Source organism: Somniosus microcephalus, chromosome 4, assembly GCF_052327205.1.
Source record: "Somniosus microcephalus isolate GS21.2 chromosome 4, FLI_Smic_1.0, whole genome shotgun sequence".
Lineage (NCBI taxonomy): Eukaryota > Metazoa > Chordata > Chondrichthyes > Squaliformes > Somniosidae > Somniosus > Somniosus microcephalus.
In genome coordinates this window covers 346,779,793-346,800,913 of record NC_140990.1, presented here as the reverse complement: position 1 = coordinate 346,800,913, position 21,121 = coordinate 346,779,793, and the positions used below count along the sequence as shown (strand labels likewise).

The window sequence follows — 21,121 nt, the reverse complement described above, 5'->3', positions numbered from 1 at the left end:
TTACCTTTTGTAAATCCATGTTGACTTTGTCCGATCCTGTCACTGTTTTCCAAGTGCTCTGCTATTACAGCCATTATAATGGACTCCAGCATTTTCCCCACTAGCGATGTCAGGCTTACCGGTCTGTAATTCCCCGTTTTCTCTCTACCACCCTTTTTGAACAGTGGGGTAACATTAGCTACCCGCCAATCCATGGGTACTGTTCCAGAGTCTATCGAATTTTGGAAGATGACCAGCAATGCATCTACTATTTCTAGGGCCACTTCCTTAAGTACCCTAGGATGTAGATTATCAGGCCCTGGGGATTTATCGGCCTTCAATCCCATCAATTTCCCTAACACCATAAGAAATAGGAGCAGGAGTAGGCCATACGGCCCCTCGGGGCCTGCTCCGCCATTCAATAGGATCATGGCTGATCTGAATCTAGACTCACGTCCACTTCCCTGCCCTCTCCCCGTAACCCCTAATTCCCTTATCTGCTAGGAAAATGTCTATCTCCATTTTAAATTTATTTAATGTTGCACCTTCCACAGCTCTCTGGGGTAGCAAATTCCATAGATTTACTACCCTCTGAGTGAAGAAGTTTCTCCTCATCTCAGTTTTGAAAGGGCAGCCCATTATTCTAAGATTATGCCCCCTAGTTCTAGTCTCACCCATCAGTGGAAACATCCTCACCGCATCCACCCGATCAAGCCCCCTCACAATCTTATATGTTTCGATAAGATCGCCTCTCATTCTTCTGAACTCCAATGAGTAGAGTCCCAACCTACTCAACCTTTCCTCATACGTCAACCCCCTCATCTCTGGAATCAACCGAGTGAACCTTCTCTGAACCACCTCGAGAGCAAGTATATCTTTTCTTAAATATGGAAACCAAAACTGCACGCAGTATTCCAGGTGTGGCCTCACCAATACCCTTTATAACTGCAGCAAGACTTCCCTGTTTTTATACTCCATCCCCCTCGCAATAAAAGCCAAGATTCCATTGGCCTTCCTGATCATCTGCTGTACCTGCATACTAACTTTTTGTGTTTCATGCACCAGGACCCCCAGATCCCTTTGTACTGTAGCACTTTGCAGTTTCTCTCCATTTAGATAATAACTTGCTCTTTGATTTTTTCTGCCAAAGTGCATAACCTCACACTTTCCAACATTATATTGCATCTGCCAAATCTCTGCCCACTCACTTAGCCTGTCTATGTCCTTTTGCAGGTTTTTTATGTCCTCCTCACTCACTGCTTTCCCTCCCATCTTTGTACCGTCGGCAAACTTGGATATGTTGCACTCGGTCCCTTCCTCCAAATCGTTAATATAGATTGTAAAGAGTTGGGGACCCAGCACTGACCCCTGCGGAACACCACTAGTTACTGATTGCCAGCCCGAGAACGAACCATTTATCCCAACTCTTTGTTTTCTGTTAGATAGCCAATCTTCCACCCATGCCAGTATATTACCCCCAATCCCGTGATTTTTTATCTTGATCAGTAATCTTTTGTGTGGAACCTTGTCAAATGCCTTTTGGAAGTCCAAATACACTACATCCACTGGTTCCCCTTTATCCACCCTGTATGTTACATCCTCAAAGAATTCGAGCAAATTTGTCAAACATGACTTCCCCTTCGTAAAACCATGCTGACTCTGTCCTATTAAATTATGTTTATCCAAATGCTCTGTTACTGTATCCTTAATAATGGACTCCAACATTTTGCCAACCACAGATGTTAGGCTAACTGGTCTATAGTTTCCAGCTTTTTGTCTACTTCCCTTCTTAAATAAGGGTGTTACGTTAGCAGTTTTCCAATCTGCCGGGACCTTTCCTGAGTCCAGGAGTTCTGGAAAATGATCACCATCCCTACCGCCACTTCTCTCAAGACCCTAGGATGTAGGCCATCAGGTCCGGGGGATTTATCCGCCTTAAGTCCCATTATTTTACTGAGTACCATCTCCTTAGTGATTTTAATCGTGTTTAGCTCCTCCCCCCCATTGCCCCCTGTTTGTCCAGTGTTGGGATATTTTTAGTGTCCTCTACTGTAAAGACTGATACAAAATATTTGTTTAGCGTCTTTGCCATCTCCATGTTCCCCACCACTAGTTTCCCAGTCCCATCCTCTAAGGGACCAACGTTCACTTTAGCCACCCTTTTTCTTTTTATATAGCTGTAGAAACTCTTGCCATCTGTTTTTATATTTTTTGCTAGTTTACTTTCATAATCTATCTTCCCTTTCTTAATTAATCTTTTAGTTATTGTTTGCTGGCTTTTAAATGCTTCCCATTCTTCTATCCTCCCACTAGATTTGGCTAATTTATATGCCCTTGTTTTCAGTCGGATACTATCCTTTATTACTTTACTAAGCCACGGATGGCTGTCTTTTCTTTTACTCCCCTTTTTCCTCAGTGGAATATATTTATCTTGAAAGATGTGAAATATCTCCTTGAATGTAGACCATTGCTCTTGTACCGTCTTACACTTTAATCTGTTTTCCCAGTCCACTTTAGTCAATTCTACTCTCATACCTTCATAGTCTCCTTTATTTAAGCTTAGTACGCTGGTTTGAGATCCAACTCTCTCGCCCTCAAACTGAATTTGGAATTCAACCATATTATGGACACTCATTCCAAGGGGATCCTTTACTAGGACATTTTTTATTAATCCTGTCTCATTACACAGGACCAGATCTAAGATTGCCTGCCCCCTGGTTGGTTCAGTTACATACTGCTCAAGGAACCCGTCCCTAATACACTCTATGAACTCTTCCTCAATGCTGCCATGCCCAATTTGATTAGTCCAGTCAATATGAAAGTTAAAATCCCCCATGATTATAGCTGTTCCCTTATTACAAGCCCCAACTATTTCCTGATTTATACTCCGACCAACAGAGTTGCAACTGTTCGGAGGCCTATAGACGACGCCCACTAGTGACTTTTTCCCCTTATTATTCCTTATCTCCACCCAAACTGTTTCACTGTCCTGATCCTTTGACCCAATATCATTTCTGACTATTGCAGTGATTCCATCCTTGATTAACATAGAAACCCCACCACCCTTTCCTTCCTGTCTGTCCTTCCTAATTGTCAAATACCCTTGTATGTTTAGTTCCCATTCATGATTATCTTGCAGCCATGTTTCCGTAATGGCCACCAGATCATACCCATGTGTAGTTATTTGCACCGTCAACTCGTCAATTTTGTTACGAATGCTGCGTGCATTCAGATAAAGAACTTTCAAATATGTTTTGTGACAATTTATCCCTACTTTTACCCCATTTACTACTTTACCTTTATCATTATACATTCTGTCCCTTCCTGACACGCTCTGGTTTTTAATTCCCCCACTGCTACCTTGCTCTATTGCCTTCTCCGCTGTCATTTTTATTTTTCGCTCTCTTAAAACCTCCCCCCCACTAATTAGTTTAAAGCCCCCTCTACAGCCCTAGTTATTCGATTCGCCAGGACTCTAGTCCCAGCACTAGCCAAGTGGAGTCCGTCCCAACGGAACAGCTCTCTCCTGTCCCAGTACTGGTGCCAGTGTCCCAAGAAGCAAAACCCATTTCTCCCACACCAGTCTTTGAGCCACGCATTTAACTCTCTAATTTTATTTGTCCTAGCCAAATTTGCACGTGGCTCAGGTAGTAATCCAGAGATTATTACCCTTGTGGTTCTGCTTTTTAATTTGCCCCCTAGCTGCTCAAACTCCCTCAGCAGAACCTCCTTCCTTGTCCTATCTATGTCGTTGGTACCAACATGGACCACGACAACTGGATCCTCCCCCTCCCACTCCAAGTTTCTCTCCAGCCCAGAGGAGATGTCCTTAACCCTGGCACCGGGCAGGCAACACAGTCTTTGGGACTCTCGCTCTCGGCTGCAAAGAACTCTATCTATCCCCCTAACGATACTATCCCCTACCACTACAACATTTCTTTTAACTCCCCCCACTTGAATGGCCCCCCGCTCCACGGTGCTGTGGCCGGGTTGCTCATCCTCCCCGCAGTCCCCGTTCCCATCCTCACAGGGAGTAAGAGCCTCAAACCTGTTGGACAAGAGCAAGGGCTGCGGCTCCTCCAACAGCACGGTGGCATAGTGGTTAGCACTGTTGCCTCACAGCGCCAGGGACCCGGGTTCGAATCCGGCCTCGGGTGACTGTGTGGAGTTTGCACATTCTCCCCGTGTTTGCGTGGGTTTCCTCCGGGTGCTCCGGTTTCCTCCCACAGTCCAAAGATGTGCGGGTTAGGTTGATTGGCTATGATAAATTGACCCTTAGTGTTAGGGGGATTAAATACGTGGGGTTACGGGGATAGGGTGGGATATGTGTTGGTGTAGGGGTTGCGGGGATCGGGTGGGATATGTGTCGGTGCAGGCTCGATGGGCCGAAATGGCCTCTATCTGCACTGTGGGGTTTCTGTGATTCTGTGAACACTACCTCCTGGATCCCCGTACCTGCCTAACTTCTAGTCACACCATCCTGACCCTGGCCACGGACTACATCTGAATTAGTTAATCTAATTGGTGTGAATACCTCGTGATACACAGAGTCCAGGTAACTCTCCCCCTCCCTGATGTGTCTCAGAGCATCAATGGTGTCCACCAGCTCCCACATATTGCAGCAGCAACACATCACCTGATCTCCCATTCTATGTAATTAATTAAATTAAATATTTTTAAATACCCTCTGCCCCGATTCTAGATGATGAATATCGCACCTTAGAAACTATAAACCACAGAGTTTTAGCTTAAAAAGAGAGAAATACTTACCAACCAATCACTTACCCGCTTTCTGGTGACGTCACACTTGGATTACTTTTTACCTCTCTCCTTCCCTCTGACTTCGGAGACTGGAGATTGGTAAACCTTACCTGGGTCTCTGAAGCCTTTTTAAGCTTCCCGCTCGCGCCTCCCACCGACACCCGCGGTCTGAGGCCTTACCTGGGTCTCTGAAGCCTTTTTAAGCTTCCCGCTCGCGCCTCCCGCCGACACCCGCGGTCTGAGGCCTTACCTGGGTCTCTGAAGCCTTTTTAAGCTTCCCGCTCGCGCCTCCCGCCGACACCCGCGGTCTGAGGCCTTACCTGGGTCTCTGAAGCCTTTTTAAGCTACCCGCGGTCTGAGGCCTTACCTGGGTCTCTGAAGCCTTTTTAAGCTTCCCGCTCGCGCCTCCCGCCGACACCCGAGGTAGTCACACCAATTAGATTAATTCATTCAGATGTAGTCCCTACAAATACTGATTTCTTTCAGTTCCTCCCTCTCATTAGACCCTATGTTCCCCGACATCTCTGGGAGGTTATTTGTGTCCTCCTTTGTGAAGACAGAACCAAAGTATGTATTTAATTGGTCCTCCATTTCTTTGTTCCCCATTATAAATTCCCCTGATTCTGACTGCAAGGGACCTACGTTTGACTTCACCAATCTTTTTCTCTTCACATATCTATAAAAGCTTTTACAGTCAGTGTTTATGTTCCCTGCAAGCTTACTCTCATACTATATTTTCCCCCTCTTAAATTAATCCCTTTGTCCTCCTTTGTTGAATCCTAAACTGCTCCCAATCCTCAGGTTTACTGCTTTTTCTGGCCAATTTATATGTCCTCTCCTTGGATCTTATGCTATCCCTAATTTCCCTTGTTAGCCACGGTTGAGTCACCTTTTTTGTTTTATTTTTATGCCAAACTGGGATGAACAAATTCTGTAGTTCATCCATGCGATCTTTGAATGTTTGCCATTGCCCATCCACCGTCAACCCTTTGAGTGACATTCCCCAATCAATCCTACCCAACTCGCATCTCATACCATCGTAGTCGCCTTTATTTTAATTCAGGACCCTAGTCTCTGAGTCAACTATTTCACTCTCCGTCTTAATGAAGAATTCTATCATATTATGATCGCTCCGACCCAAGGGGCCTCGCACAAGAAGATTGCTAATTAATCCTTTCTCATTACATAATACCCAGTCTAAGATGGCCTGATCTCTAGTTGATTCCTCGACATATTGGTCCCGGAAACCATCCTGTATACACTCCAGGAATTCCTCCTCCACAGTATTGTTACTAATTTGGTTAGCCCAATCTATATGTAGATTAAAGTCACCCATGATAACTGCTGTGCCCTTATTGCACGCTTTTCTAATTTCCCGTTTAATGCCATCTCCGACCTCCGTATTACTGTTTGGAGGCCTATATACCACTCCCACTAACGTTTTCTGTCCCTTGGTATTTCTCAGTTCTACCCATACAGATTCCACATCAACAGAGCTAATATCCTTCCTTTCAATTGTGTTAATCCCCTCTTTAACCAGCAATGCTACCCCACCTCCTTTTCCTTTTTGCCTATCTTTCCTGAATATTGAATACCCCTGGATGTTGAGTTCCCAGCCTTGGCCACCCTGAAGCCATGTTTCCGTAATCCCAATCATATCATATTCGTTTACCTCTATTTGCGCAGCTAATTCATCCACCTTATTACGAATGTTCCTCGCATTAAGACACAAAGCCTTCAGGCTTGTTTTTTTAACGCTCTTAGATCTTTTAGAATTATTATTTACTGTGGCCATGTTTGATTTAAACCCTTGATTTCTCTGACTGCCACTTTTGTTTTTCTCCTTCCTGTCTTATGCTTTTATGCTTGTTTTCCTTTCCTCTGTCTCCCTGCACAGGTTCCCAACCCTCTGCCATTTTAGTTTAAACCCTCCCCCACTGCACTAGCAAACACTCCCCCTAGGACATCGGTCCCGGTCCTGCCCAGGTGCAAACCGTCCGCTTTGTACTGGTCCCACCTCCCCCAGAACTGGTTCCAATGTCCCAGGAATTTGAATCCCCTCCCGTTGCACCATTCCTCTAGCCACGTATTTATCTGAAATATCCTTCTATTTCTACTCTGACTAGCACATGGCACTGGTAGCAATCCTGAGATTACTACTTTGAGTTCCTATTTTTTAATTTACCTCCTAACTCCCTATATTCAGCTTTTAGGACCTCATCCCGGATTTTACCTATATCGTTGGTACCTATATGCACCACGACAACTGGCTGTTCACCCTCCCCTTCCAAAATGTTCTGCAGCCGCTCTCAGACATCCTTGACCCTTGCACCAGGGAGGCAACACACCATCCTGGAGTCTCGTTTGCGGCCGCAGAAATGCCTATCTATTCCCCTTACAATAGAATCCCCTATTACTATAGCTCTCCCCCTCTTTTTCCTCCCGTCCTGTGCAGCAGAGCCACCCCTCGTGCCAGGAAGTTGGCTGCTGCTGCCTTCCCCTGGTAAGCCATCTCCCCCATCAGTATCCAAAGCGGTATATCTGTTTGAGAGGGGGGTGGCCACAGGAGACCCCTGCACTACCTGCCTGCGCCTACTACTCTGCCTGTTGGTCACCCATTCCCTTTCTGCCTGTGCCACCTTTACCTGCGGTGTGACCAACTGATTAAACGTGCTATTCACGACGTCCTCAGCATCGCGAATGGTCCAGTATGTATCCAATTGCAGCTCCAGCGCCGCAATGCGGTCTGCCAGTAGCTGCAGCTGGATAGACTTCCTGCACACATGGTTGTCAGGGACAGAGGAAGTGTCCCTGAGTTCCCACTTAGCGCAGGAGGAGCATACCACGGGGCTCTCCTGTCATGACTTACCCTTTAATTAATTCAAATTAAATTAAACAAATCAATCCCACCAATTTCACTACAGTTAAATGGTATATTTAAGGGCCCTGGTTTACCAACAGTCCCCGCTACACCACAGAGACCCTAGAAACTATAAACCACAGAGTTTAAGTCTAAAAAAGAGAGAAATACTCACCAACCAATCACTTACCTGCTTTCTGGTGACATCACACTTCGATTACTTTTTACTTCTCTCTCCGCGCACTGAGATTGGTAAACCGACCTGGCCCTCGGGCTCACCTATTATCGCCGCCGCCTCGTTCCCCGCAGGTACGCACTGCCGCCGCCGCTGCTGCTGCTGTGGGGCCTACCTGGTCCTCGGGCTCACCGCGGGGAGCCCCGTGTAACCGCGCACGGCCCGGGGAATCCTCTCCACCGCGGGGTGCCCCGTGTAACCGCGCATGGCCCGGGGAATCCTCTCCGCCGCGGGGAGCCCGGTGTACCCGCGCATGACCCGGGGAATTCTCTCCACCACGGGGAGCCCTGTGTAACCGCGCATGGCCCGGGGAATCCTCTCCACCGCGGGGAGCGCATTGTAACCGCGCACGGCCCGTGGAATCCTCTGCACCGCAGGGAGCCCCGTGTAACCGCGCATGGCCGGAGGAATCCTCTCCACTGCAGGGAGCCCCGTATATCGGCGCACGGCCCGGGGAATCCTCTCCATCGCGGGGAGCCCCGTGTATCGGCACACGGCCCGGGGAATCCTCTCCATCGCGGGGTGCCCCGTGTAACCGCGCATGGCCCGGGGAATCCTCTCCGCCGCGGGGAGCCCGGTGTACCCGCGCATGACCCGGGGAATTCTCTCCACCACGGGGAGCCCTGTGTAACCGCGCATGGCCCGGGGAATCCTCTCCACCGCGGGGAGCGCATTGTAACCGCGCACGGCCCGTGGAATCCTCTGCACCGCGGGGAGCCCCGTGTAACCGCGCATGGCCGGAGGAATCCTCTCCACTGCAGGGAGCCCCGTATATCGGCGCACGGCCCGGGGAATCCTCTCCATCGCGGGGAGCCCCGTGTATCGGCACACGGCCCGGGGAATCCTCTCCATCGCGGGGAGCCCCGTGTATCGGCACACGGCCCAGGGAATTCTCTCCACTGCAGGGAGCCCCGTGTATCGGCGCACGGCCCAGGGAATTCTCTCCACTGCAGGGAGCCCCGTGTATCGGCGCACGGCCCGGGGAATCCTCTCCACCGCAGGGAGCCCCGTGTATCGGCGCACGGCCTGGGGAATCCTCTCCACCGCAGGGAGCCCCGTGTATCGGCGCACGGCCCGGGGAATTCTCTCCACTGCAGGGAGCCCCATGTATCGGTGCATGGTCCAGGGAATCCTCTCCACCGCCGGGAGCCCTGTATAACCGCGCACGGCCCGGGGAATCCTCTTGCCGCGGGTATCCAGTGTAACCGCGCACGGCCCGGGGAATCCTCCCCACCACTGGGAGCCCAGTGTAACCGCGCACGGCCCGGGGAATCCGCTCCACCGCGGGGAGCCCTGTGTAACCGTGCACGGCCTGGGGAATCCTCGCCACCGCGGGTATCCAGTGTAACTGCGCATGACCCGGGGAATCCTCCCCGCCGCGGGGAGCCCAGTGTAACCGCGCACAGCCCGGGGAATCCTTCCCACCGCGGGGAGCCCAGTGTAACCGCGCACGGCCCGGGGAATCCTCCCCACCGCTGGGAGCCCAGTGTAACCGCGCACGGCCCGGGGAATCCTCCCCACCGCGGGGAGCCCAGTGTAACCGCGCACGGCCCGGGGAATCCGCTCCACCGCGGGGAGCCCTGTGTAACCGTGCACGGCCTGGGGAATCCTCGCCACCGCGGGTATCCAGTGTAACTGCGCATGACCCGGGGAATCCTCCCCGCCGCGGGGAGCCCAGTGTAACCGCGCACAGCCCGGGGAATCCTTCCCACCGCGGGGAGCCCAGTGTAACCGCGCACGGCCCGGGGAATCCTCCCCACCGCTGGGAGCCCAGTGTAACCGCGCACGGCCCGGGGAATCCTCCCCACCGCGGGGAGCCCAGTGTAACCGCGCACAGCCCGGGGAATCCTCCCCACCGCGGGTATCCAGTGTAACCGCGCACAGCCCGGGGAATCCTCCCCACCGCGGGGACGTGCGGGTGAATTACTACAATGACATTTTGTTCCTTCTAGCAAGGGACACTGATGTCGCTACGATCCACAGCCCACAGAGGAGAGTTTGGAAGCAGAAGCTGAAACCTGCGGGAGAAACCTCGAGGTCTGAGAGAGATGGTGAGAAGCACAGCTGGGCTTTAATCTACTTCATGTTCTTGCAGAGGTATCAGGACAAAGTCAACCTTGTCTAATGATACAAATGTAAATGGTTTGGCAAACAAATAGGAGTGTAAACAACTCGAGAACCCCAGAGCCAGTTTGGTGGGATGGGCAGACAAGGGGCAGATACAGTTAATGTGGGTGACTGTGAGTCGATAGTTTCTGGGAGGAAACACAAGGATTGGGTAAGATACTGAAGGGTGCGAATGAACAGAGAGAGACCCCAGGATTCAAATATATAATTCCCGGAAAGTGAGAGTGCAGGTAGATGGGCAGAAAGGACATTAAAGACACAGACAGCGTATGATGTAGATGCGCCATCAATTACTCAAAAGACTGAGGTTAAGCGAGTAACAACCAGGCTTTTATTAACTAAAGAATGAAGGTCTTGTCTCGAGTGGTCGACCCGTCCAGAATACTAAGGGACTGGGAGGTAGTCACTTATATCCCTGGAATAGTGGGAGGAGTCAGCCGAGGCATGTCCAGACCTGTACCTAGTGGAATACACATACACATACAGACAGGTATAACAGTGGTTTACCACAGATGTAGATTAGGAACAGGAGGAACCATTCAGCCCCTCGAGCCTGTTCCGCCATTCAACGAGATCATGGCTGATCCATGATCTAACTCCATTTACCCGCCTTTGGCCCCTATCCCTTAATACCTTTGGTTAAGAAAAAGCTATCAATCTCTGATTTAAAATGAACAATTGATCGAGCATCAGCTGCCTATTGCAAAGAGAGTTCCAAACTTCTACCACCCTTTGTGTGTAGACGTGTTTCCTAATTTCACTCCTGAAAGGCCTGGCTCTAATTTTTAGACTATGGCCCTTAGTCCTAAAATCCCCAACCAGTGGAAATAGTTTCTCTCTCTCTACCCTATCTGTTCCCCTTAATATCCTGAAAACTTTAATCAGATCACGCCATTACAACAGCGATGACACTTCAGAAAAGTACTTCATTGGCTGTGACGCGCTTTGAGACATCCTGAGGTGGTGAAACGTGCTGTAGAAATTGTGGTGTATGTGCCTTTAAGAGCCCCAGATGTGCGTAATGCCGGTAATTGTGCTTCTGGATCTAATGGGCGCAGAAACATACAAGCTGTTACGCAACTTAATCACTCCAGCCGAACCGATGGACAAGAATTTTGAGGAGATTGTTGATACCCTACACTGCCAATTCGAGGCAGGACTGGCAGAGTCTCTGCAAGACAAATTCATCTGCGATCCCCTAAGTGTAGAAACACAAAAAAAGGTATCTTCTGGAAAAGATTTAACACTGGACAAGGCTTTCAGTACAATAGGAGCGGCAAAGATACAGCAAAGGCCACAGGACTTCGGCACCCATGAAATGACACGGGGTTTCAAGAGATGTTATCGCTGCGGCAGATCCAACCATGACCAGAGGGATTGCTGGTTCAAAGAAAAAGCATGCAGGCGATGCGGAAAGATGGGACACATTCCACGTGTATGCCGATCTGAAAATAAAAAATCCACTAACGGGAAAAGAATCAATAAGGAAAAGCACAGAAAGGTACAAATGATGACGGACAGTAGCTCCAAAGACCAGAAGAGCGATAGCGACTCCGGGAACAAGAGACTAAGCTCTCTCAAATTACATAATGTAATTGCCAATGAAGATTACCAGACCATTTGGGTTACCCTCATAATAGCAGGGTCCCCAGTTAAAATGGAGCTAGATACAGGATCAGCTCTAACCGTAATAAATCGACGAGATTACGAGAGGCTATTTTCGCATATACCTCTAAAAGACACATCCATTATCTTAAAAACATATACGGGGCAGAAAGTATACCCCAAAGGAAAAATAAAGGTGCCTGTGGTATACAACGGCAAAGAAATACAAAAGTTGTATTTATACATTCTACAAGATGGTGGTCCACCGTTGTTGGGACGTGAATGGATAAGGAAGATACGTTTAGACTGGCACTCCATTCAGGCACTGACGGTGACCAGTAAGGAAAAAAACAATGATGACATCATACCTGAACGATTAAAAGACATCTTGGCCAACGCCAAAGAAGTGTTTCAAGAGAAACTAGGAACCTTGAAAGGCATCACCGCCTCAATAAAAGTGGAAGATGCAGCAATTCCAAAAAATTTTAAGGCAAGACCAGTGCCATACGCAATACGTCCGGCAGTCGAGGCAGAGCTGGAGAATTTGGAAAAGGCAGGCGTATTATCCAAAATAGATTGGAGCGAATGGGCAACACCCATCGTTCCAGTCATGAAAAAAGCATTGAAAAATAACTGAGGAACAGAGAAAAATTCGCATCTGTGGGGACTTTAAGGTGACTGTAAACCCGGTCCTTCACACGGTACAGTATCCTCTTCCGAGGATAGAAGATATTTTCGCCTCACTATCCAGAGGGAAACGTTTCACAAAAATTGACTTGGCACAGGCATATCTACAGATGGAGGTTGAAGAGACCTCTAAAAAGTATCTCACAATAAACACACACAAAGGCCTGTACCAGTACAATCGACTGGTTTTTGGAATAGCATCAGCTCCAGCTATCTGGCAAAGAGCTATGGAGCAAGTCCTGCAAGGGATTCCGGGGACTCAGTGCTACCTAGACGACATCCTTATAACAGGAGAAAACGACAACGAGCACCTTGCCAATTTGGAGCAGGTGCTCACTAGGCTGAAAGAACGGGGCCTACGAGCAAATCGCCCCAAGTGCGAATTTTTCCAAAATCAGATATCATATTGTGGCCACATAATTAATAAGGAAGGGTTGCATAAGTCACCTGCAAAAATTGAAGCAGTTATAAAAGCCCCAGCACCTGAAAATGTTTCACAATTGAGGTCATTCCTGGGATTAATAAATTACTATCATAAATTTTTACCGAACTTATCAACTATTCTACACCCTCTGAATGATCTTCTACACACAGGAGTGATTTGGAAATGGAACGAAGACTGTAACCGTGCCTTCCATAAATGTAAAGACTTAATCACATCCGAGAAAGTTTTGGCTCATTACAACCCATCACTACCAATCAGACTGGCGTGCGATGCATCCCCTTACGGCATAGGAGCGGTATTGTCCCATAGATTCCCTGATGGCTCGGAACGGCCGATAGCTTTTGCGTCACGCTCATTGAACTCAGCTGAGCGTAACTATGCCCAGATAGACAGGGAAGCACACAGCCTGGTATGGGGAGTGAAGAAATTCAACCATTACCTACATGGACAAAAATTTACCTTGCTGACTGACCATCAACCCCTCATCTCCATATTCAACCCTAAGAAAGGTGTCCCCATTATGACGGCACAAAGACTACAGAGGTGGTCCCTTTTTCTAGGGGCACACCAATACAACATTGAATACAAAGGGTCAAAACAGCATGGGAATGCTGACGGTTTATCGCGCCTGCCGTTGCCAATGATAGAAGAGGCACCTACAGTAGACCCAGTAGAAATATTCCACTCTACCATAGTGGAATGTCTACCGGTGACAAATTCTGCCATTGAAAGGGAGACAAGAAATGACCCTACTCTCTCTCGGATCTACGATTTAACAATGAAGGGATGGCCAGCACATGGCGAACCACTGTTGCCAGCATTCTCGCAAAGAAGAGAACAGCTGTCAGTGTGCCGAGGAACCTTGATGTGTGGATCCAGAGTGGTGATTCCACCCAAACTCCAGGATAAAGTGCTAAATGAGCTTCACGAGGGGCATCTGGGTGGAGTGAAAATGAAGAACCTAGCTAGGGCGTTTGTATGGTGGCCAGGTATCGATGGAGACATCGAAGACATGACCAAGAGCTGCCTAGGATGCCAGAAGGTCCAAAATGCTCCGCCACAGGCCCCTCTACATCCATGGGAGTGGCCCTCATCTCCCTGGCAAAGAGTGCACATCGACTTTGCTGGTCCATTTATGGACTCAATGTTCTTGATCGCGGTTGATGCACACTCCAAGTGGCCGGAGGTAATAAAGATGTCCTGCACCACCACGGAAAAAACCATCACAGTATTAAGGACCATATTTGCCAGGAATGGGCTGCCGGAACAGATATGTTCTGATAATGGACCGCAATTTGTGTCCGAAGAATTCAGAAAGTTCTTAAAGAACAATGGGGTAAAGCACTACACGTCCGCCCCATACCATCCCGCCACCAATGGATTGGCTGAAAGGTTTGTCCCGACCTTTAAGAAGGCCATAAAGGCCATGGGTAATGAAGACATAAAACTTCAGCACAAGGTGGATAACTTCTTATTTGCATATAGGAATGCAACACATATGGTTACAAACCAAACTCCCGCCATGATGTTCTACAATAGAAACCTAAGATGCCAGTTGGATTTGGTCAAGCCCAACATCTGAAGGGATGTGGAGAACCGGCAGTTTCAGGGCATGAATGAAAGGCCAACTAGGGCCTTCCAGATAGGCCAACCGGTTTTGGCCCGGGACTACCGTACCGAGAAATGGCAGCCTGGAACTATCTGCACACGACTAGGACCACTGATGTATACCGTGGACATCGGAGAAAGCATAATAAGGCGCCATGCTGACCAAATCATCAAGTCATCCGAAAAGGGACAACCTACACCACCACGCTATACATCTAACGATGAAGTAGAGATACCCATATCTACCTCCGATCCGGTGATACTGGAGCCCGATGAACCCGACACTGGCCTTCAAGCTGAATCAGCCTTGCCAGAAGAACCTACTACACCCCCGAGGCGTTATCCGGACCGAGTCAGGAAGCCTCCCGAGAGACTAACTTATAATTAATTAATACAGCAATGTATATTATTTTGCATATAACATGTAATTAATAATTACTTAAAATATGATGTACAAGTTAACTAGAAGGGGAGGAATTGTGGTGTATGTGCCTTTAAGAGCAATTGTGGTGTATATGCCTTTAAGAGCCCCAGGTGTGCGTAATGCCAGTAATTGCCACTTGGGCTATATAAGCCTGTGTATTGTGTATATCCTTTAGAACCCCCCCCCAGACTTGCTTCGTAAATACCTATGAACCAACTCCTGTCTTCAGTGTCTTTATCTACACACGGACACTACAGAAATGATCTCTCTTTTCTTAATTTAAAATTGTGGCTTCGTGAGGTGGGGAATAGAAGAAACATAGAGGGTTGTTGGAGCATTGAAATCCTTGCTGCAGGCACTCACCATTGCATCTTCTAAAGAGCACATAGATCAACATCCGGAATACAACAAGGTGTATTGCCTAAGGGAGAGAGCAGAGCCGTGATATTGACCTTAGATACAGGGGCTATATTCTCTCTGTCGCTCTCTGTCTGCCTCGCGCTCTCTGTCTGCCTCGCGCTCTCTGTCTGCCTCGCGCTCTCTGTCTGCCTCGCGCTCTCTGTCTGCCTCGCGCTCTCTGTCTGCCTCGCGCTCTCTGTCTGCCTCGCGCTCTCTGTCTGCCTCGCGCTCTCTGTCTGCCTCGCGCTCTCTGTCTGCCTCGCGCTCTCTGTCTGCCTCGCGCTCTCTGTCTGCCTCGCGCTGTCCCCGGCCCTCGCGCTGTCCCCGGCCCTCGCGCTGTCCCCGGCCCTCGCGCTGTCCCCGGCCCGCTCGCGCTCGCTCCGGCCCGCTCTCGCTCCGGCCCGCTCTCGCTCTCGCTCCGGCCCGCTCTCGCTCTCGCTCCGGCCCGCTCTCGCACCCGCTCCGGCCCGCTCTCGCTCTCGCTCCGTCTCGCTCTCGCTCCGGCCCGCTCTCGCTCTCGCTCCGGCCCGCTCTCGCTCTCGCTCCGGCCCGCTCTCGCTCTCGCTCCGGCCCGCTCTCGCTCTCGCTCCGGCCCGCTCTCGCTCTCGCTCCGGCCCGCTCTCGCTCTCGCTCCGGCCCGCTCTCGCTCTCGCTCCGGCCCGCTCTCGCTCTCGCTCCGGCCCGCTCTCGCTCTCGCTCCGGCCCGCTCTCGCTCTCGCTCCGGCCCGCTCTCGCTCTCGCTCCGGCCCGCGCTCGCTCTCGCTCCGGCCCGCTCTCGCTCTCGCTCCGGCCCGCTCTCGCTCTCGCTCCGGCCCGCTCTCGCTCTCGCTCCGGCCCGCTCTCGCTCTCGCTCCGGCCCGCTCTCGCTCTCGCTCCGGCCCGCTCTCGCTCTCGCTCCGGCCCGCTCTCGCTCTCGCTCCGGCCCGCTCTCGCTCTCGCTCCGGCCCGCTCTCGCTCTCGCTCCGGCCCGCTCTCGCTCTCGCTCCGGCCCGCTCTCGCTCTCGCTCCGTCTCGCTCTCGCTCCGGCCCGCTCTCGCTCTCGCTCCGGCCGGCTCTCGCTCCGGCCCGCTCTCGCTCTCGCTCCGGCCCGCTCTCGCTCTCGCTCCGGCCCGCTCTCGCTCTCGCTCCGGCCCGCTCTCGCTCTCGCTCCGGCCCGCTCTCGCTCTCGCTCCGGCCCGCTCTCGCTCTCGCTCCGGCCCGCTCTCGCTCTCGCTCCGGCCCGCGCTCGCTCTCGCTCCGGCCCGCTCTCGCTCTCGCTCCGGCCCGCTCTCGCTCCGGCCCGCTCTCGCTCTCGCTCCGGCCCGCTCTCGCTCTCGCTCCGGCCCGCTCTCGCTCTCGCTCCGGCCCGCTCTCGCTCTCGCTCCGGCCCGCTCTCGCTCTCGCTCCGGCCCGCTCTCGCTCTCGCTCCGGCCAGCTCTCGCTCTCGCTCCGGCCCGCTCTCGCTCTCGCTCCGGCCCGCTCTCGCTCCCTCTCGCTCTCGCTCCGGCCCGCTCTCGCTCTCGCTCCGGCCCGCTCTCGCTCCGGCCCGCTCTCGCTCTCGCTCCGGCCCGCTCTCGCTCTCGCTCCGGCCCGCTCTCGCTCTCGCTCCGGCCCGCTCTCGCTCTGGCCCGCTCTCGCTCCGGCCCGCTCTCGCTCTCGCTCCGGCCCGCTCTCGCTCTCGCTCCGGCCCGCTCTCGCTCTCGCTCCGGCCCGCTCTCGCTCTCGCTCCGGCCCGCTCTCGCTCTCGCTCCGGCCCGCTCTCGCTCTCGCTCCGGCCCGATCTCGCTCTCGCTCCGGCCCGCTCTCGCTCTCGCTCCGGCTCGCTCTCGCTCTCGCTCTCGCTCCGGCTCGCTCTCGCTCCGGCTCGCTCTCGGGCTCGCTCCGGCTCGCTCTCGCTCTCGCTCCGGCTCGCTCTCGCTCCGGCTCGCTCTCGCTCCGGCTCGCTCTCGCTCTCGCTCCGGCTCGCTCTCGCTCCGGCTCGCTCCGGCTCGCTCTCGCTCCGGCTCGCTCTCGCTCTCGCTCCGGCTCGCTCTCGCTCTCGCTCTCGCTCCGGCTCGCTCTCGCTCTCGCTCCGGCTCGCTCTCGCTCTCGCTCCGGCTCGCTCTCGCTCTCGCTCCCTCTCGCTCCGGCTCGCTCTCGCTCTCGCTCCGGCCCGCTCTCGCTCTCGCTCCGGCCCGCTCTCGCTCTCGCTCCGGCCCGCTCTCGCTCTCGCTCCGGCCCGCTCTCGCTCTCGCTCCGGCTCGCTCTCGCTCTCGCTCCGGCCCGCTCTCGCTCTGGCCCGCTCTCGCTCTCGCTCCGGCCCGCTCTCGCTCTCGCTCCGGCCCGCTCTCGCTCTCGCTCCGGCCCGCTCTCGCTCTCGCTCCGGCCCGCTCTCGCTCTCGCTCCGGCCCGCTCTCGCTCTCGCTCCGGCTCGCTCCGGCTCGCTCTCGCTCCGGCTCGCTCTCGCTCCGGCTCGCTCTCGCTCCGGCTCGCTCTCGCTCCGGCTCGCTCTCGCTCCGGCTCGCTCTCGCTCTCGCTCCGGCCCGCTCTCGCTCTCGCTCCGGCCCGCTCTCGCTCTCGCTCCGGCCCGCTCTCGCTCTCGCTCCGGCCCGCTCTCGCTCTCGCTCCGGCTCGCTCCGGCTCGCTCTCGCTCCGGCTCGCTCTCGCTCCGGCTCGCTCTCGCTCCGGCTCGCTCCGGCTCGCTCTCGCTCCGGCTCGCTCTCGCTCCGGCTCGCTCTCGCTCCGGCTCGCTCTCGCTCCGGCTCGCTCTCGCTCCGGCTCGCTCTCGCTCCGGCTCGCTCTCGCTCCGGCTCGCTCTCGCTCCGGCTCGCTCTCGCTCCGGCTCGCTCTCGCTCCGGCTCGCTCTCGCTCTCTCTCGCTCTCGCTCCGGCTCGCTCTCGCTCCGGCTCGCTCTCGCTCCGGCTCGCTCTCGCTCCGGCTCGCTCTCGCTCTCGCTCCGGCTCGCTCTCGCTCCGGCTCGCTCTCGCTCCGGCTCGCTCTCGCTCCGGCTCGCTCTCGCTCCGGCTCGCTCTCGCTCCGGCTCGCTCTCGCTCCGGCTCGCTCTCGCTCCGGCTCGCTCTCGCTCCGGCTCGCTCTCGCTCCGGCTCGCTCTCGCTCCGGCTCGCTCTCGCTCCGGCTCGCTCTCGCTCTCGCTCCCGCTCGCTCTCGCTCTCGCTCTCGCTCCGGCTCGCTCTCGCTCTCGCTCCGGCTCGCTCTCGCTCTCGCTCCGGCTCGCTCTCGCTCTCGCTCCGGCTCGCTCTCGCTCTCGCTCCGGCTCGCTCTCGCTCTCGCTCCGGCTCGCTCTCGCTCTCGCTCGCTCTCGCTCTCGCTCCGGCTCGCTCTCGCTCTCGCTCCGGCTCGCTCTCCCTCTCGCTCCGGCTCGCTCTCGCTCTCGCTCCGGCTCGCTCTCGCTCTCGCTCCGGCTCGCTCTCGCTCTCGCTCCGGCTCGCTCTCGCTCCGGCTCGCTCTCGCTCTCGCTCTCGCTCCGGCTCGCTCTCGCTCTCGCTCCGGCTCGCTCTCGCTCTCGCTCCGGCTCGCTCTCGCTCTCGCTCCGGCTCGCTCTCGCTCCGGCTCGCTCTCGCTCTCGCTCCGGCTCGCTCTCGCTCTCGCTCCGGCTCGCTCTCGCTCTCGCTCCGGCTCGCTCTCGCTCCGGCTCGCTCTCGCTCCGGCTCGCTCTCGCTCTCGCTCCGGCTCGCTCTCGCTCCGGCTCGCTCTCGCTCTCGCTCCGGCTCGCTCTCGCTCTCGCTCCGGCTCGCTCTCGCTCTCGCTCCGGCTCGCTCTCGCTCTCGCTCCGGCTCGCTCTCGCTCTCGCTCCGGCTCGCTCTCGCTCTCGCTCCGGCTCGCTCTCGCTCTCGCTCCGGCTCGCTCTCGCTCCGGCTCGCTCTCGCTCCGGCTCGCTCTCGCTCCGGCTCGCTCTCGCTCCGGCTCGCTCTCGCTCCGGCTCGCTCTCGCTCCGGCTCGCTCTCGCTCCGGCTCGCTCTCGCTCCGGCTCGCTCTCGCTCTCGCTCCGGCTCGCTCTCGCTCTCGCTCCGGCTCGCTCTCGCTCTCGCTCCGGCTCGCTCTCGCTCTCGCTCCGGCTCGCTCTCGCTCTCGCTCCGGCTCGCTCTCGCTCTCGCTCCGGCTCGCTCTCGCTCTCGCTCCGGCTCGCTCTCGCTCTCGCTCCGGCTCGCTCTCGCTCTCGCTCCGGCTCGCTCTCGCTCTCGCTCCGGCTCGCTCTCGCTCCGGCTCGCTCTCGCTCCGGCTCGCTCTCGCTCCGGCTCGCTCTCGCTCCGGCTCGCTCTCGCTCCGGCTCGCTCTCGCTCCGGCTCGCTCTCGCTCCGGCTCGCTCCGGCTCGCTCTCGCTCCGGCTCGCTCCGCGCTCTCGCTCCGGCTCGCTCTCGCTCTCGCTCCGGCTCGCTCTCGCTCTCGCTCCGGCTCGCTCTCGCTCTCGCTCCGGCTCGCTCTCGCTCTCGCTCCGGCTCGCTCTCGCTCTCGCTCCGGCTCGCTCTCGCTCTCGCTCCGGCTCGCTCTCGCTCTCGCTCCGGCTCGCTCTCGCTCTCGCTCCGGCTCGCTCTCGCTCTCGCTCCGGCTCGCTCTCGCTCCGGCTCTCGCTCTCGCTCCGGCTCGCTCTCGCTCCGGCTCGCTCTCGCTCTCGCTCCGGCTCGCTCTCGCTCTCGCTCCGGCTCGCTCTCGCTCTCGCTCTCGCTCTCGCTCCGGCTCGCTCTCGCTCTCGCTCCGGCTCGCTCTCGCTCCCGCTCCGGCTCGCTCCCGCTCCGGCTCGCTCTCGCTCTCGCTCCGGCTCGCTCTCGCTCCGGCTCGCTCGCTCTCGCTCCGGCTCGCTCTCGCTCTCGCTCCGGCTCGCTCTCGCTCTCGCTCCGGCTCGCTCTCGCTCTCGCTCCGGCTCGCTCTCGCTCTCGCTCCGGCTCGCTCTCGCTCTCGCTCCGGCTCGCTCTCGCTCCGGCTCGCTCTCGCTCTCGCTCCGGCTCGCTCTCGCTCCGGCTCGCTCTCGCTCCGGCTCGCTCTTGCTCTCGCTCCGGCTCGCTCTTGCTCTCGCTCCGGCTCGCTCTCGCTCTCGCTCCGGCTCGCTCTCGCTCCCTCTCGCTCTCGCTCCGGCTCGCTCTCGCTCTCGCTCCGGCTCGCTCTCGCTCTCGCTCCAGCTCGCTCTCGCTCCGGCTCGCTCTCGCTCTCGCTCCGGCTCGCTCTCGCTCTCGCTCCGGCACGCTCTCGCTCTCGCTCTCGCTCCGGCTCGCTTTCGCTCTCGCTCTCGCTCCGGCTCGCTCTCGCTCCGGCTCGCTCTCGCTCCGGCTCGCTCTCGCTCACGCTCCGGCTCGCTCTCGCTCCGGCTCGCTCTCTCTGTCTCTGTCTCTCTCTCTGTCTCAGTTCAATTCAATTCAAATGCTTTATTGGCATGAAAGTTTACAGGGAACCATGATGCCAAAGCTTACATAACAAAAAGTACAGGTTTCCAACATTCTGTAGGTGTCAAACGTTTTTGACCCTCGTTGGGTACAGACAGTATTAATTTAAACAGTCGTTGACCCTCGTTGGGTGCATTCAGTATTAATTTAAAACAGTCGTTGGGTACATTCGGTATTGATTTAAACATTTTTAGCGTATATATGCTATGGGTGTGCTCGTTAGTCACTCAATGTTCCTCAGGTTGTGACATGTTGTTACATATTGGGCACCAAGATATGGTCTGTCTCCCTCCCCCAGGACTATTCTTAATTTTGACAGGTCATCCAATTCTTTGAAATCTGGGGTTGTAAGGCTGAGCTTGTCAAAATATATGTTTCTTGTCTCGTTGAATTTTTCGCATTTTAGGAGGAAGTGCACCTCTGTCTCAACCTCGCCGGCCAGACAGTGATCACATAATCTATTTTCTTTAGGTTGCCAGGATTTCTTGTATCTTCCTTTTTCAATTGCCAGTTGGTGGTCGCTTAGTCTGTATCTGGTGAGGGTCTGTCTCTGTTTTGTGTCTCTGATGGTCGAGAGATAGTCTGCCAGTTTATATTCTCTTTTTAGGGCCCGGTAGCATTCTAATCTGCTTTGGCT

At 54.7% G+C, this 21,121-nt stretch overlaps 1 protein-coding gene across 4 annotated transcripts in view; it reads left to right on the top strand.

Annotated features, from left to right (window-relative positions):
* The window catches only part of ankzf1 (ankyrin repeat and zinc finger peptidyl tRNA hydrolase 1), a 93,861-nt gene that overhangs the window by 47,991 nt on the left and 24,749 nt on the right, over positions 1-21,121 (top strand). For all 4 annotated transcript variants that reach the window (XM_085986994.1, XM_085986993.1, XM_085986995.1 and 1 more), the window contains one exon: positions 9,788-9,886. In XM_085986994.1, coding sequence (XP_085843120.1) covers positions 9,788-9,886 — 99 coding nt within the window. The remainder of the gene's footprint in view (positions 1-9,787; positions 9,887-21,121) is intronic.